Here is a 17,578-nt window from a genome sequence, read left to right as displayed (position 1 = left end):
CTCTATAGTATTTTTACCCTCTGTCTTATTTTGATAATAGTTAGTTGAGACGAATGGTCACAAAACACAGTTACCGACAACATTCAAATCATAAGAGCTACTAAGCTGTTTCCATAAGCTCCAAATTGATCAATAACCATGTCTTCTCTGATTCTCCTCCTCTTATCCACCGCCATCACCGCCGCCGTCGCTTCCATTCCCGCCTACCCTTCAGTGTCGACAGACTGCACCGTTTCCGCCGCGGATGATAACCCGGTTCCCGTTCGTCGTGAAGTTTACGGCGACGGGAGAATCTTCGACATTAGCCACAGATACACCGTGGATATGCCTTCGTGGGGGAGCAAAGATGGTCTGGGTCAGTTCCTTTGGCTTCCGTCAAGCATGAAGAACGGTTCAAGGTCCAATAATTCCTTGATGAAGCTGCAGTCGGTCCATTCCGGCACCCACGTTGACGCGCCGGGACATATGGTCGACAGCTACTTCGACGCTGGGTTCGATGTCGACACCCTTGACCTTGATGTCCTTAACGGTAAACACCCAACGCGGCAATCGCCATTGTTGGATCTCTTATCTTTCATTGTAATCAAATGATGCACTCCAAGTGTTTGTTTAATTGTCGCAGGGCCAGCTTTGTTAGTGGATGTGCCGAGGGATAGTAATATAACCGGTATCGATCTACAACACCATTTTTTTTTTTTGGCTTTGTGTATGATCTGATACTGATAGTAAGTTATAATCTTCTGTTTTTATTTTAATGTTGTTGCAGCTAAAGTGATGGAATCATTGAACATTCCCAAAGGAGTGCGTCGTGTTATTTTCAGAACATTGAATACCGACAGGTATTGGAGATTAATTCAACACTAAAATACTTGGATTATTCTTTTAAATGTTTCATTACTAAATTAACCCCTAAACTATAATCAAATTTCCAAATTAATCATTAAAATTTTTTTATGTGATACTTGAGTTATTAATTTTGCTCAATTTTTTTTAAAATACTACATTTAATAACAACATATCATGTGTCATGCTTTTATTTGCTAATATGGTTCTTTGGGTAAACTAGGATAAAATTAATAGTTTAGAATTATTTTTGATAAAAAAGAATTGAGAACCTCTCTAATTCTTCTTAATTTTGATATTGAACAAATTGGAATATAAATTTGGGGTTAATTTACTGAATGCTAGCAATGAGGTGAATTTTTGGAGCAAAAAAGCTTTCGGCAGCCGTGGCTGGCGGTGCTATCACCAGAAACTAGGTTTTGAAGAATATACAGTTGTATGTTTGTTTTACAATCTATATTCAAGTTCATGGTTATTTTCTTAATAATATCGTCTTTAACGTTCGAATATGTATTCTCTAATTAAAAGTACAATGTATTTTACCATTACATTTACACTAGTTAATTATAATCCGTCGAAATATAAGTAGAAATGAAATTAAATGTAAAGGGTAGAGATGAAAAAAAACCAAAGGAGGGTAGGAAAAGAAATTATGATAGAGAGAGAAAATAATTAATATGGTTAGTAAGAGAGAAATTAATAAGAGAGAGAAAAAATAATATTTACATAAAATAACTTTGCATTTAAAATTTGTATGTATTCAATAATATTTTTTATATTTATTATTTTGGTGATCATATTTTAGTATAATTATAAAATTTATTTTAAATAATATATTTTAATAAACCATATTACAATTTTTTAAAATACTGTCATAATATTTTTTTATTTTACTAATAAATATATTATATTTAAAAAATTATGAGATAGTAATAATATTAATAAGGTATCAAAAAATAATTTTTTTATTGTAAGGGTAAAATTGATTTTTTTTATTTATTCTTTATTTATTATAAGTAACCAAAAAATGTAATACTTTGTATATTCCATTAAATCAACAAAGTTATGTTATACTTATTATTTCTTTATTTCATTTGCATCAAATAGCTATTTTATCATTTATTTTTATTCCAATGAACCAAAGGAGGGGTTAGTTTTTATTATTTTCTTGGAAGTTACATGCTATGCTATCCAGGTTTAACGGTGAGCTTGGGTATGTATCAAATATGAGTACATATAATTTATTTCTATGTTTCTTCACATCTTTGGAGGACCATACTTCATTACATATATATGGTTTTGTGGTGTGCGTAGGTGAAGACTTGAACTATTTAAGACGAATGAAAAGTTTTGAGTATCATAAGTTATCAAGTATGTTGAGGGTTTCTCAAAAGTAAAAATGGCGTCTTTTTTTGTAGGGGATTTTTTACTCCGTCAGAAGAAGTATGTGAAGTGTTATTTGTCCGTCTTGAGTTGACAAACCCCTCAACAATTTCAGTATTATCTTCGATGGGTTTTTTTTGCTTTCAACCTTGTTGAGAGTCCGAGTATTTGAAGAAACAATGGATTCACTGGGCAAAAGTGCCTTGCTGGGTGTCTAAAAAGGCGAACCACGTAGAAGTGGTAGCATTTTCACCCATTAATGCCCTATATGGGATCGAGTCTAACCATGCGCAATTACACATGGTTCAACTTCCCAGGCACCCAAGGAGGCACTTTCTCACTTTGTGAATCTGGAGCCTTTTTAGGTTACTTCTCCAAACACTCAAGCTCTTAGTAGAATTGAGAAACCAAATTCTCACCGGAGATAATAACGGACTTGTTGGTCCACCAGGTTTGAGCGGATGACACTTCACATACTTTTCCTGAAAGAATAGGAAATCCCTTAACAAAGTATTAACTCAAACAAACCTATCAACAAAATAATCAAAGTCATTGGCGTTGTCTCCTTTTTGTTTGAACATAGAATTTGGTTGAAATGGTAGATCATTATTTTGTATCTTTTTCCCCAATTTCAGGCGGCTTATGTTTAAAAAGGAGTTTGATTCGAGCTATGTTGGATTCACCACAGATGGGGCAAGATGGTTGGCAAAGAACACTGACATCAAACTTGTAGGTAAGATCTTTTCTTGATTTTGAGTGTTGGATACGAGTATGTTTATTTTTCCTCTAGTTCTCATTTATTTGAAGGGATCTTGAATCCGTATTTGAATTTACGAGAAAAACAAATGTCAGATACGAGTACTTAAAGTGAGAGATATAGGGTTTAAGGTAAAAGAGTGTTTTGAGTTATGTCCTTTAACTTTATATCATCACATAAATTCATTTCTCGATTTCAACCTGGAACTTGCTAGATGTCAGCGTATTTGAATTTACGGGGAAAACAAATGTTGGATATGAATACTTAAAGTGAGATATAAGGTTTAGTGCAATGTTTTTTAAACCGAACTAGTTAGGCCACTGGTTCGTCAGTCTAAAACAAAAAAGAATCTTGTTCAACCGATCCGTACCGATTCAAAGCTATTCTTCGGACAGGTACCTTGGTCCAACCGGTCTGATCTGATTCAAACATCCTTGGTTTAGGGTAAAAGAGCTTTGAGTTATGTTCTTAGCTTAACATAACTTCGTTGCTCGATTTCAACCTGGAGCTTGCTAGATGTCAGCTTTTAAAGGTTGTTTGCATGAATCAAAAGTGCTAAATTCTGAGCTCCTTCGATTAGCCTATTGGTGTTGCTACTTTAGTTTACTTGCAAAACAAGTAATCTTAGGGACGAATTTGTTTATCTTGGAAAATGCAGGAATCGATTTCTTATCTGCTGCATGCTATGATCATTCCGTTCCAGCTCATCTTGAGTTCTTTGAAGGCAGGGTAAGGAAATTGTACTTCAACAACATATTATTTTATTACTTTTATAGGTGGTCAAATTAAGGTTTTGGTCCTTTTATATACCGAAAATTGGAATTTAGTTCCTATAATTTAATTTAGCATAATTTAATCCCTTTATTTTTATAACGCCTTACGTTAAAATGCTACCGTGGATTTTTGTTAGAAGTACCATCTCCAATTCCAAAAAAAAAAAAATCATGTTAGCATGATAAGTTGAAATATTGTATTTAAGAAAAATCCATGCTAGCTATTTTGACTAGAATGAACGATATTTCAAATTTAGGTTTAAATATAAAATTGGCCTTAAATTATATCAGTTTTCCCACTAGGGTTAGGTGCTTAAAAGTTTTTTTTTTCTTAAACTATTAATTTGGTCACATTTTATCCCAAAACACGATATCATCCAATAAGAATGTGACATGCAACACGTTTTTATCGGAAGTCATACATTATTTTAGGTAAAATGAGATGAAATTAATAGTTTAGGTACCATTTTTGACCAAAATTTTGTTAGGTACCTAAGCAAGAAAAGTAGTATAGTTTGGAAGGTAATTTTGTGATTAAATCTAAAAGTACAGAGATTAAATTATGTCTGTATAGATAAATCCTAAATTCGAACTCAAGGATTAACTATCGATTTTCAAAGTCAAACTCTTTGTTTTTTTTAAACGAGTATTTGTATAGAATCTAAATATATGAAAAAACTATGAATATTCTTAAATCAAGTATATATCCATATCAAACACTCACTGTCAAGAATTATTGGATCCAGGAAATCATTCTAGTGGAGGGCTTGAAACTTGATAATGTTCCAGTTGGAATATATAATGTTCATTGCTTGCCTTTAAGGTTGCTTGGTTCTGAAGGATCACCCATTAGATGCATTCTCATCAAATGATCCTAACTCCTTCACTGTTCTTATGCTAGAGATTTCATCACCACTAATGTTGTTCAGATTTTTAATATTTTTGCCTAAACCCCTTTCTTATGCCTTTCTTATGTTTAAGCTTAGGATTGTAAATGAATCGAATTTGAATGAATAATATTTTGTTCATGTTTGTTTTTATTTGGCGGGTGTTTTTAAGAATTTCAAATAGTAAAGTCGTCGTTCATTTATTTAAAATTATGTATGATTATGTTTATTCGTTTAAATTAAAAAACACATTCACGAACATAGATAAGTTTATTCATAAATTGAACAACATTTGTTCGTGTTCAGTTCGTTCAATAAGTGAGTCTTTAAAACTTGAATCAAACTATGCAACGAAACTTTGTTCATCTACGATCCTACTTAAACTACATATAACCTTTCGATCCCTAAATTGAAAGATATTATTTGTCAGATTACTGCTAACAATGTTGTCAGCCCCGAATCTCAAAAATAGAGGAGGTGGATAAACATATTCAAACTCAAACTCTATATCAACAGCAATGATGGCAAATCTTAATCCCAAAATAAAAAATATTACGAGCTTAAACATAAATGTTGCAATACTAACAATACCAATTAATTCTAAAATAACAGACCTTCAAGTTAGGATAATAAATAGTCTGCGGATAATAAATAGTCTGCCTTAGGTCAAGTTTAGGTTAATTGTTCAATATTTCATTTAGCTTTGGTGGTGTTGTAAGACATCAAAGTTGAACAAAACAGAATAGAAATGACCTAAAAAGAAATCCACAAACTGAAATGTATTATTATCATAAAAAGTCAAAACTATACAATGGATATTACAGAGTTCTAAGTTTTCAGTTTCCACACAATATTTTAAATACTTCTCATTTTAGCTTTTGGTTGACATGTGCATTTTTGCATTTGGTTGACATGTGAAACCCTTGGCCGACGAGGAATTGTCTCCTCCTTGGATGTTTTAGTACGGTGGTGGGGGATAATGACCAGGGAAAGGACCTGTTTGCAAAATGGAAAAGAATGGAACTTAAGTACTATATTTGAAATGCAATAGGGTGTAATCATCGAAAGATATAAAATGTAACTGAAATTACCTGGCGGATAATAGGGTGATTGTTGTGGATACGTAGATGGGGGATACGATGAATGTGGCGGAGGTGGAGGGTATGTGGAAGGTGGTGGAGGGTATGCGGAAGGTGGTGGAGGGTAAGCTGAATGCGACGGAGTATAAGCCGAAGGTGGAGGAGGGTATGCAGATGAAGGATACGCTGGATATGGTGATGGAGATGGATATGTTGTAGCCGGTGGTGGATAAGAAGCTGGATAAGTTGCCGGAGGTGCGGAATATTGAGGGACATGTGGAGGAGGAGCTGTATATTGTGGTGCTGTCGGAGCATATGTTGTGGTTGGCGGCTGCAATAATCCAAGTAACCGTTTAGTTCACATTTTTTCAAATAAATATTAACGAAGCTGGTGAATAACAGTAAAATAGATTGGACTTACTTTGGCATTTCCGTAATGCATTATCAGCCGTACTTCTCCGGCATATCTGCAATTCGGAAAAAGTATCGGTAGGTGCTCAAAGATTGCTCTAACTAAAGGAAATCCAAAAATAGGGAATATAACATGAAATTTAACTCGGCAAATTAGACAAGTCAATAACCGAGCATGAAACAGAATGTCTTGCTGGTATATATATAACAAATAAGGTTCCAAGAAACACAATTGCTATCCAAACAGTATCGTAACATTTATGGAGCAAGACATTGCAGCAAAATGAGCAATTACGTGTCAATTTTGATGAACAGAAGCATAAATTAAGCAAAAATCTTTCAGTTTGAGGACAACTGAGACATGCGTACATGACTACAAGAACCGATTTTCTTCCTCATAAACCGTGAGAGTAAAAATGAATCCACATGGAAGATAGGATGCAATAAGTATAAAGACAAGCTAGCAATGACAGAGATTCCAGAATTATATGGAGGAACATAAACAGCGTTTCACAACCAATATAAGCTTAAACCGATCTCGAGATCAAGCGTCCTTAGATTCTTCATTGAAACATATCTTATCCTAGTACATGCTAAAAGCTACCATTCAATTTTCGATTCATTTACCTGCCGGTTTTTCTTTGAAGTGACCAAAGCAGTATCATTAAAATCCTGAATCAGGAATTATATGGAGAAATATAAACAAGGTTCTGCAGGCAATATAACTTAAACCAATCTCTAAAGGTCAAGTGCCGCTAGAGATTATTCATCAAAACATATCTCATCCTAGTACATGCAAAAAATGACAATTCGATTTTGGTTTTCGATTTGTTATTCATCAAAACATATCTTACCCTAGTACATGCAAAATGTGACACTTCGATTTCAGTTTTCAATTTGTTTACCTTCCGGTTTTAGTCTGAAGTGACCAAGCAGTATCATCAAAACCCTGAGAAAGAACCTTCTGCAATTGAATCCTACAAGAAAACCGAACATTAGAATAAAAAAACCAATAAGAACAAATCTTTTCAAAAGCACATAAACGGATCAAAGGTGTTTTCTTACTTTCCACTGCCGATAAAATCGTCATAAGTCAATGTATTGCTGTTCCATACCACAACATTGATCTCTCTAAGCCCTTCAATCAATGTGAACGTGAACCTCTCTTGGAATACAGGTGCTTTGCCACCATCTAAAACAAAAAACCGAGATGTTAAATTTCCGGAAGAATTCCAGGGCGAGCTTTTTAGATTGAGCTTTCTACAAGCTCCGATCACACAAAAACAATGAATATGTTAACTATAAATCTACCAATTTTATGTCACCCTTCAATTCAAACTAGGAAAAGCGACGTCTATGGATTCCAAACATTCATGATTTGGATGCGAATGAAGCGAATTACTTACACCTTGTTATCACAATTTTTTCATAATGTTGTCTAATATCACAATTATGCAAAATATTATTTAATTACATAAATTATTACATCATTTGTAATGTTTTAACATTGTACAATTAGACAAATTATTATAACTTCTATAATGTCTTATATAACATTGAAGCTTACTAAAAGCTTATTTTGAGGAGCTTCTCTTAGAATTTTCCTAAATTTTGACTTAGATCCAAAAACCCAAAATACATGAATTCATATATATATGTAAATATATAATGCTGAATCTTACAAAAAGATTACCCAATTAGACAAACTATTATAACTCCTGTAATGTTTTGTATAACATGGAAGCTTACAGATAGCTCGTTTTAAGGAGATTTTCTTAGAATTTTCCTGAAGTTTAACTTAGATCCAAAGACCCAAATCAAAAAACCCTAAAATACATACATACATTCATCTGTGCATATATATATATATGTGTGTGTGTGTGTGTATGTAAAGTTGAAAGAGAGAAATTACCAGTGCAAGTTCTAGTACGGTATTTAGTGCTGCCATATTCAAGACAAACGTAAGGATCTTGCCTTGAAAGCCATTCAGTATCTTTCAATCTATTGCATCCAACAACTTCCATAGCCACAAAAGAAAAAAAAGCCCAACATTCAAATAAGCACAAAAATCAATAATTACCCTATAAAATTCAAAAAAAAAAAAACTTTCACGTACCAGTAACCTCGAGAACATGGCCGTGGATACCAGAAACCGACATGGATTTGATACTAAAATAACAAATATAAAGAAAATAAAAATGAAGAAAAGTACAGAGAAGAAATTTGGAGTTTTTTTTGTGATGAGATTTGGTGATTTGACCTGCCTTTTAAAAAGGGGGGTGACTTTTTATAGATGAGAAAACGAGTGAACTTTTAATAGATAAGTTGTGTTTAAGCTTTGAATTAACGATTTTAATGATGTTTTTTTCTTTTAAAACTTTTTTTTTCTCTGCAACAGCAAGGGAAGTTTAATTCAATTTGGGGGCTTTCAATTCGGTTTTAAAAAACTGGCAAAAACTATGCAATTTCCATATAAAACATATATAAACGCGTAGTTGCCTTAACTGAAAAGGCTTGTAAAAGTGAAAAACCAAAGGATTTTTTATTTTCTGTTTGGATAGAAAGAAAAAGAAAGTTTTGGTTTTTGCGTTCAGGGGTTGTAACTTGTAAGTTGCTTAGTTGATAAAATGGTAATGGCGGCTGTTATATATGAATAAGAAAATTATAAAAAATAGATTATTTATTTCATCAAAAAGAAAATTAGACTTTTTTTTTTTGCAACTTTATTTCCTTGACAATGAACAGCCATTGTCAAGAAAATATAAACGAAAATGCCAGTTGAATAAAATACAAAAAACAAAAAAACAAAATTTTCAAGTTGTTACTTGTTTCTTAGTTTATCAACAGAATTTAGAAAAAAAAATAACAAAAATATTTTTTAATTCAAGTATTTTTCATATTCATTTAAATAAATAGTAAATGCATTAATGACAAACAGCCTCTTAGTCTAATAGTAAGATTATAATGTTATAGGATAAGAGTTTTGGTTGACTCTCAAATAACCCTATTTTTTTCTCTCAATTATTAATTATAAAAAAATTATTGTGGATTAATAGTTAAGGTTGGAATTTTAAAATTTTTATTATCTTAAAATTGGATGGTTGTTAATTCATTCATGCATTGCAATAATTTAATTATAATTAAAATTACTTGAATATATATATTATTTGTGATATATTTATAATTGTGTTTGTAATCTAATTTTTTTCATAAATATTAAATATATTTTTTAGAAAAAAATTAATAAATATGAATAATATTATAAACATGGTCATCAGATACGGGCTCAACCCTCCTTTGGTTTTATAGCATCAATATTCAATTCAAGAGCTCAATCGATTTAGTTGATTAATTTAATTCAATTTTTAACAACAATGATTAAACACTTTATTTATAGTATACATAAATACAAATTAATTTTAATCTAACAATTATTGAGTTAAATATTAAGAAAATATAATTTTATTAGTATAAGATACAAACAAAAAATATAATTTAATAAAATCATTCCTATCCAATAATTTAAGCCGTGTTGTGTATTATATACAAACAAAGAATACTTTTCTTAACGAGGCAGGGATAAAGGCTTCGATTAAGATAAAAGAAAAGGTCTTCTAAGAGAAGAATTTTTTATTATTTTGAAGCCCTTTTTCTCCACGTCATCAAATCAAACAAAAACCAGGTCAAACTCTGACTAAAACATTTTTTTAATTTGACAAATTAAGATATTTTGCCACTATTTTGACTTTTTATTGCTGAAATTCGTTTTATATATATATTAATTATAAACGTTTTAACACGTTAAAAAATTATATTTTTTTTATAATTTTTTTTTCTTAAAGAAGTTAAACAAATAAATCAGGTATGAATAAATATAACCAAAAGTAAACTATTAAGATATACAAACAGATTGGTATTCAAAATATAAGTGAACCCAAACTAGAATAAATTTAGACAGATGCACGCATGGAGAAATTTAAAATGAAATAAAATCCATACATAATTTACATGGGGTAAGACATGAACTAAAGATCTCAAAGTTCCTAAAACCTCGACCTTGTCATCATTATGTCAAGATATCATAGGATTTTTATAAAAAAATTTCATATATTCATGTGAAACGAACAAGCCGTGCTTTAAGAAAAAGCATAAAAAAGAATTATGTTACTCGGACTTGGATATGTTGGTATATTCAGAACAGTAGACAACTCAGATTTGGATGTAAATTCAACATGGGCATATGTCAGATGCAGACGCGAGAAAAAATACTTCAAGAAAAATGAAAAATCGGGAAAAACCCTGAGACAACTCATATGGTATCAAGAACCATGCAAACTACACGATAAAGAACGAACAAACCAAATGTTACATTTCTAAATGGTAAACTAGATTTTCTTTCACAAAGTAACCAAAAAACGAATTTCATCGAGACTTTGATTCATAATTTAATGCAGAGACTATTCTACCAGCCAAATTTTTTTATGGGGATTTACAACACCTATAAGTCAGAATCAGAATGTGAGATGATTCGAATAAAACAAATACAATAGAACATTACCTGGGATTCATATAACTTGCAACCTGATGTATGTACAGGAAGTTTGACGTTTCTCCGGTTTATTCGCTATCAAAATCTTCCTCGTCTCCGAAACTGAAAACAGATGCATCAGTAGCCATTGCCTTGAATTGACTTTCTGAGCTGGAAATCGGAACACGTGCATCAGCAGCATCAGCAGCTTGCTGGACGGTGTCTTTTCTAGGCTCGTTAATGGCATGCTTATGTTGGGTGTCCGTACTTCCTAAGGAAACTTTTTCAGTAGACTTCACCAAACTTGCAACCTGATCAGAATTAGTTGTTTTGGACTTGGAGGTGGCTCCCTCGGCGGATTCGGAGGTGCCTGAGCTTTCATCTTGCTTATTTGTAGGAGTTTCGGGTTGTGACTTTGGGGGAGCAGTGCCATTATAATCTACAAGCACAATCTCAACCTGGAAACCGGGGGACGGCAATTTCCTCTGCAAAAATTATCCAAAAGAGGAAGAAACATCAAAGAGGACATTATTTCAACCGAAAGTAACGAAGATACGTAGACAGGTTGAAAGAACATCACAAATAAATTTAGGGTAAATTCTAGAAACATATTCAGCGGTTAACGGCGGACTAGATATGCCCTCTGAGGTTTAAAAATCGAAAGTTTAACTACTGTGAGATGTGTTTCATTTTATCTTTCCAGAACACTCTTTAACATTTTCCGTTTCTTTCCAAAACTTCTCTCATTTTCACTAAATACATTCATAAGCCGTCCAGCATCAAAAACCTGAGATTTAACAATTACCCATTTCCACATCCATGCTCATTCCAGGCTCTCTTTCTTCCTTAGCCATTTCAGGATTCCCAGTTCCCCTAGAATAGCCATTTCAGGATTCTCAGTTTCCCTAGAAAATCCTAAAAATCGAGATCAAACATCCTAAAAATCTTGTTACCATGGCTGTTGGCCAAGTATATTATGGATAAGGTTTTTAGCTGCCAATTTAAGCGTAGTAGGAAGCCAAGAAATGGCTGCTAATGTGAAACCATGAGAGAGGAAGAGAAAAAGGGCTGCAAAAATTTTTCTTACCAGAAACAAAGAAGTGTAAAATTAAGAGGAAAAATGGTTATCGGTGTCGTGTATAAAGTAAATGGAGGCAAGCATAAGATAGTTCAGTGTCAGATTTTTAACCTCAGGGGCCAAATTTATTTTGGGTTAACCACAGGGTGATTTCTTGGAGTTTTACGCATAAATATATAGTCTCAACGTAAAGCACATCATGTTTTACCTTGTCGAAACCATCAAGATCACCAGTACTCAGAAGTTTTCTGTTTTCTATCATTGTTGTATTCAACCAACTGAGGAATCAAAAGGCCAAGAATCACAAAGAGATCAGTTTCAATTCATAAATACAAGCCAAGGAGCTAATTTTATTTGAGAGGAAGATTACATACCAATAAAAATCCCCTTGGCGATCATTAAAATGGACTTTAAAGTCCCCAGCCAACTCAGTCAGACCCGATTCCCCAGGCAAAGCAAAGACCATAACTCCTTTCTTTGGAGCGCTAAACCAAAAATCTTCTGGCTGTGAAGAATAATTATATGCACCGAAGTTCAAATTGGAATAAGGATGCTCCAGAGCTTAAAACGGCATTTTTAAAAATATGGGCATTGATTGTGATAATTAAGCAAACAACCAAAGAAACATACAGAGAGATCCTTGGTACGTGGATGCTTCTTTGTGGAGAAGAGAACACCTGTGCATGAAAAGATTATTATGTTTGGCTAGGCAGAAGGTTAAGGTAGCTTTAATATACGATAGAATGGCTGCGAGTCAATTTCACTTCTTTGAAGTACTAGAAGGGAAAGAATGTATCTGAAATTTTAATTTGCGAGGAAAGGTTAGAGCCTAGAATTACAGCAATTGCTCATTAAAGCATTCCGACAAAGACTCTCATTAACAAATGCTTTCAAGTGATGCAAAATTACATCAAGGGGTGGGTTTTGATCCTAAAACATAAGGAACCAAATGAAATCAAAGGTGACCTTAAGCCGGTAATTTAGATTCTTGGAACGACAACCATGCATTTTAAACATTCTTAATGCTGGTATTTTAGATTCTTGAGTAAGAGCGAATGTAGACGTGTAAAGGTAGAGTGAGAAATCTAATCTTCACATCTAACCTAAGGAATTCCTCTAAGCATAAAAAGTATCTTATGCATTGGCAGACCCTAAGTTATAGAGAAGCTTAGCTTAAAGAAAAATATAGAAGCACAAATCATCAATCAAATAAAAAAACCAATTTGCAGACGAAGCATGTTGTACCATTATGATCAGAGACGGTAATTGAGGGCCTGGTCCAATAAGGGCAATGATGAAGCCGGAATCCTCTAAGCATGCACCTATATAAAATGTGCTGTCAGCAATAATAGAAAGAACAAAGATGCAATATAAACATTGCATAGGAAAGAGAATACCTGCGTCCAGGCTGGTTTTCACCATTGAAGTATATTAAGGCGCGTTCAAAGTATTTGACATATCTCTTCAGAAGATAACAAGAAAACAAAAGTGGCAACAAGGTAAGATATAAACAGCTTGCCAAAGACAGAACAAATTCAGAAATTACTCGTCCGAGAATATCACTAGAAGTCCATTGCTCACAATTTGACTTGGCAGAACCAGCCCCTTCCCATCCACACATCTTTTCTGGTTGTAATAGTCAATCGACTCTTCAGCAGTGGGGAAGAACTAGAAGGGATAATAATTTATAAAAACAGTATCAACAATTGTAACCGCAAAACATGTAGCTTCACTAAATTCACTATCATTTCTTCAAGAATATGTCCAATGGGTCAAACCTTCAAGTATAAAAGAAGGCTAGAGATCATCAACCCTGTCCTTGCCATCCCAGCTTTACAGTGCACAACCACAACATTCTCGATATCTTCCTTTAGCCATGAGTAAGCACTTTGACAGAAAGATATTATCAATCAAATTGGGGGGCAATTATGGTCATCAAATGGGAAACTAGCAACCTGAAGAAAAAGTATGATAACAATAATAAGATGGTACAACTTTATTGACATTGGTCATCCTATAACTACAGTCAGTTTTAGTTGATTTGATTTTAATCAACTGGGTTGTATCTGTTGTTAAGGATGCACGAATGAGAAACAAAAGTTAGTGAAACAACAAAAAAAGCTTGGATGGAATTGACTCTACCGAGGAATTATACTCTGCCAATGACTGATTTCATCATGGAGTACAATATTCCACTCAATCCGCTCCGAATGGATTCCAAAAGAAATTAGGGGTTAATTTCTTCATTTGGGTTAAACTTATTTTTGCTTTAGATTAATCCACAGGTCCGAACAAATGAAATCTTAATCTCTTTTCAAATGCTAAAAGAGAGCAATATGCTTATTTGGTTAGAAAAAGGGTTTCTTTTATCAAAGCTAAACAATAGGCACAGGGCATATAGATTATGAAATAAGCTCAAGTGAAATATGAATAGCAAACATATTACCCGGTTAGTTCCCATAACAAATCATGCCATACCTTTCCTTCAAACAGTGAAGCATCATATAGTCTCTCAGAGCAAAGGTTATATACTTTGTACTTATCCTGCATATAGAAAGTCGGACAGATTTTAGGGCCAAACTGTATCATATAATTGCGAATTACCAACATATAAAAGCCCCGTCAAACCCAAAGGCTCATTTTGAGTAATACAACCAAATATTCAGGCAAAGCAACTTTAACTGCTCCACAAACCTCGACAAACAAGGCTAATGTTGAAAGAAAGGTTGATGTACTAGGATAAAGGTATAGGCCAGAAAGTTGACATTATAGTCATCGCCCCAAACCAGGTATGTTTAAATTAACACAAATACAGCAAAACCTAACAGGACATAGATCAAGCTCATATTTTCGTTCAACTTATGAGGTCAGCACAAGGTTCCTGTTATCTATGAGGAAATAAATGGTAAAGTCCTCACAAAGAAATGGTTCACGACAATCAATTTGTCTTGTTCAATTATTAAATAAAAACGTAAACATCAAAGTGAAGGAAACTAGAAAAAGAAAGAAAAAAAGATTAAAAGAGGAGAAAATTATAAATCAGTAGATGTGTCATTACCTTGTGATTGGTTTCAAAAAACCTAATCACTTCTTCCATGTGATTTCGATAGAACCCCTGTTTCACAATTACAGAAAATTTAGTACAATTAAAAGACAGTAGCCAAATTTAGCTATGAATTAGTTTAGCTACCTCAACATATCCAAAAAATCCAGAGCTCATGTCACCAGCAGGGAACCCCATAGCAATTATATTCTCAGTGATGTATGTCATATCTAAGTCAAATCCTCCTTCCTGAAGTCAAGGTGCAGAGGCAACTTTACAAATATTGAGAATCAAATCATCATAAAAAACAACAATTACAATATATATCACATATCAATTCCCATTTTTACAAGAAAAAGAAGTTAAGGAAGCATCTCCATGCAAAAGAAAATAGCAGTATCTGACCGGGAATCTCCGTTTGTTCTGTGAAACAACATGCCGAGCCTTGACCTGTACAGCTTTCACAGCATTTTTAGATGTGTTGACTATGCCATTTGTAATTGTTCCAAAAAAGCCAGGTTGAGCAGTTGGTGAATTCCCTTCATTACTATCATTGGCGGGAGGAGATTTAGGAGACGAATGCAGTCCAATTCCACTGGTAAACCGTGCAAGAGGTGACTTTCCAGCAGTTTCTGTTTGTGAGTCCTCTTGTGAGGCAGCAAATGGCTGAGGAATTTTTAAATTTTTAGCCCAAGACGACAGCTTTGATGGTGAATCATGTGTAAGATTTTGTTGTCCTAAATCTGTGGCAGCAGGAAGTTGTACATCAGAAGCTTCAGCAGCAGGTGAACTTGATGAGTCAGCGGGTCCGTTATCCATTCCAGTGTTCCAGGGGTATCAATGATGACTTAAGGTCAAGAGCACAGATCTCAACATATGAGAAGGAATTATAGCTGCAAGCATAATGTCTAGGTTTAGATAATAAATAGTGACTGCAATAAGAAAATTGAAGTTGTGGTTCTTTTTTCCCTAACCATGAATAGCTAAATACCATAATGATTTGACCTAATGCCCAATAGCAAGTATATAATGAGAAGGAACAGAATGACATATAGTAAAATTGCCATGTAACTCTAATAATTTTCTTAAGTTCATATTCCACCTTAAGAAACAAAGAATGCATCAAAAAACATAACTGCCCTAACCCGAGGGTATACTATAGCGTTTGTCGCTTGAGCCATTTTTAATTCATGAACTCATTTGCAAAAGAATTTTCAACTGGCGAATACTGAATAAACAACTACGAAGTCAGGCTAGCAAACATTCAGATAGCATCCAAGCATATTATTACTAGCCAAAACCAAATTCAACCAACTTATTTGGAGAACTAATCAACGCATAATGGTAATTCAAATAGTCAAAATCAGTAAAACTGCAAGGAAATTAGAAAATGATCTAAAACAGCAATCGCTATTAACAGTTACAAATGTGGAACAAACAAATTATCCACTTACCACTCTGATTAGTGGCTAGTTAACAAATAATAGTAACTGATTTTTCGCTCTGAAGATCAAAAACCTACATTCAATTGGTAATAAAATTTCAATTAAATCTTCAACATGTAATCGAAATCAAATTCCAAATTTAGCTCCCAAATAACAAAATTATCTGCTTAACACTCTGATTGGTAGCTAATTAACAAATGATAGTCACTGATTTTTCACTCTAGAGATCAAAAGACTACATTCAATTGTGGAATAAACAAATTATCTGCTTATCACTCTGATTATTAGCTAATTAAAAATTTATAATCACTGATTTTTCAATCTAAAAATCAAAAGTCTACATTCAATTCGTAATAAATTTACAATTAAATCACAAATTTAGCTCCCAAATAACAAAATTATCTGCTTAGCACTCTGATTGGTAGCTAATTAACAAGTTACAGTCACTGATTCTTCAATCTAGAGATCAAAAGGCTAAATTCAATCGTGGAATAAACAAATTATCTGCTTATCACTTTGATTAGTAGCATATTAACGAGAAGCATGCATTTAATTGGTGATAAATTCACCATTAACAAAATCCAAATTTCAGCTTCCAATTAACAAAAATCATCAAAATCAACCAAAGAATAAAAAGAGTATAAATCAACCTTCAGAATCCAAATTCCAAAACAGTTTCAAAACCTAAAGATGAAATCAAATTAAAGCATCGGTCGGCTTCAAAATATTTGATTCAATAGATTAGGTCTACGGCGATTATAGATCTTACCTTGGATCGATATTACGGAAGAACCTGAACCATGGGATTGCAAATTTTGAATACAAGTAAAATAAAATCAATTTGGTAGAAAATGGAGAAATGTGAGAGTGGCGTTTCGTAATTTGAAGTTGTTCGAGGGGTTTAACTGTCAATTCACGTGATTTCACAGTCAATGAATGTGGACCGCTATTTGGTAGAAGCTTAGATCAAATTATGTTTCGTAAATGATATAAACTTCGTTTGTGATAAAGATTTAATATTTGAAATTGGTAATTTTTTATTCTGGAATTTGAATTTTTTATGGGCAAATTCTATGATAGGCCTTCAATTATTCATAAGTTTTTTTTAATCACTCAATTATGAAAAATCTCAAAATGCTCATCCAATTATTCGGTTCTGTCTCTTTTTTTTTTTGTCACCGGTCCTTAAATGCCTAAAAAAAAATGGCATGATAGTTTTAAATTTGGCATAATAGTGACTTTAACCATCAATACTTATACATTGTGTAAATTAAAGCTTGATTTTAAAAAGTATAATCCTCAACATTTACATATTGTGTAATTTTTTTTTACTTTTCTTTACGACCCTTTC

General features: G+C 33.1%; 2 protein-coding genes and 1 pseudogene across 2 annotated transcripts; 1 reads left to right on the top strand and 2 right to left on the bottom strand.

Annotated features, from left to right (window-relative positions):
• Nucleotides 1-4,796, top strand: LOC107934145 (cyclase-like protein 2). Its single transcript, XM_016866503.2, has 6 exons — nt 1-529; nt 623-667; nt 767-839; nt 2,862-2,959; nt 3,642-3,712; nt 4,503-4,796. The coding sequence occupies exons 1-6, from the start codon at nt 139-141 to the stop codon at nt 4,626-4,628; spliced, it is 804 nt and encodes a 267-aa protein (XP_016721992.1). The 5' UTR covers nt 1-138; the 3' UTR covers nt 4,629-4,796.
• Nucleotides 4,797-5,405: 609 nt separating this feature from the next.
• LOC107934146 (protein SRC2 homolog) lies at nt 5,406-8,861 on the bottom strand. The gene is made up of 7 exons (XM_016866504.2): nt 8,250-8,861; nt 8,046-8,150; nt 7,199-7,325; nt 7,039-7,110; nt 6,144-6,189; nt 5,735-6,053; nt 5,406-5,639 (listed from the first exon to the last, which is right to left on the bottom strand). Exons 1-7 carry the CDS (start codon nt 8,290-8,292, stop codon nt 5,602-5,604), a joined length of 750 nt encoding a protein of 249 aa, XP_016721993.1. The 5' UTR covers nt 8,293-8,861; the 3' UTR covers nt 5,406-5,601.
• Nucleotides 8,862-10,478: 1,617 nt separating this feature from the next.
• LOC107934143 (phosphatidylinositol 3,4,5-trisphosphate 3-phosphatase and protein-tyrosine-phosphatase PTEN2A-like) lies at nt 10,479-17,138 on the bottom strand (annotated as a pseudogene).
• Between the last annotated feature and the right edge of the window lie 440 nt (nt 17,139-17,578).

The sequence above is a fragment of the Gossypium hirsutum genome, chromosome A01, assembly GCF_007990345.1.
Source record: "Gossypium hirsutum isolate 1008001.06 chromosome A01, Gossypium_hirsutum_v2.1, whole genome shotgun sequence".
Lineage (NCBI taxonomy): Eukaryota > Viridiplantae > Streptophyta > Magnoliopsida > Malvales > Malvaceae > Gossypium > Gossypium hirsutum.
Note: the sequence above shows the minus strand (reverse complement) of the source record. Positions and strands in the feature narration are given on the sequence as shown.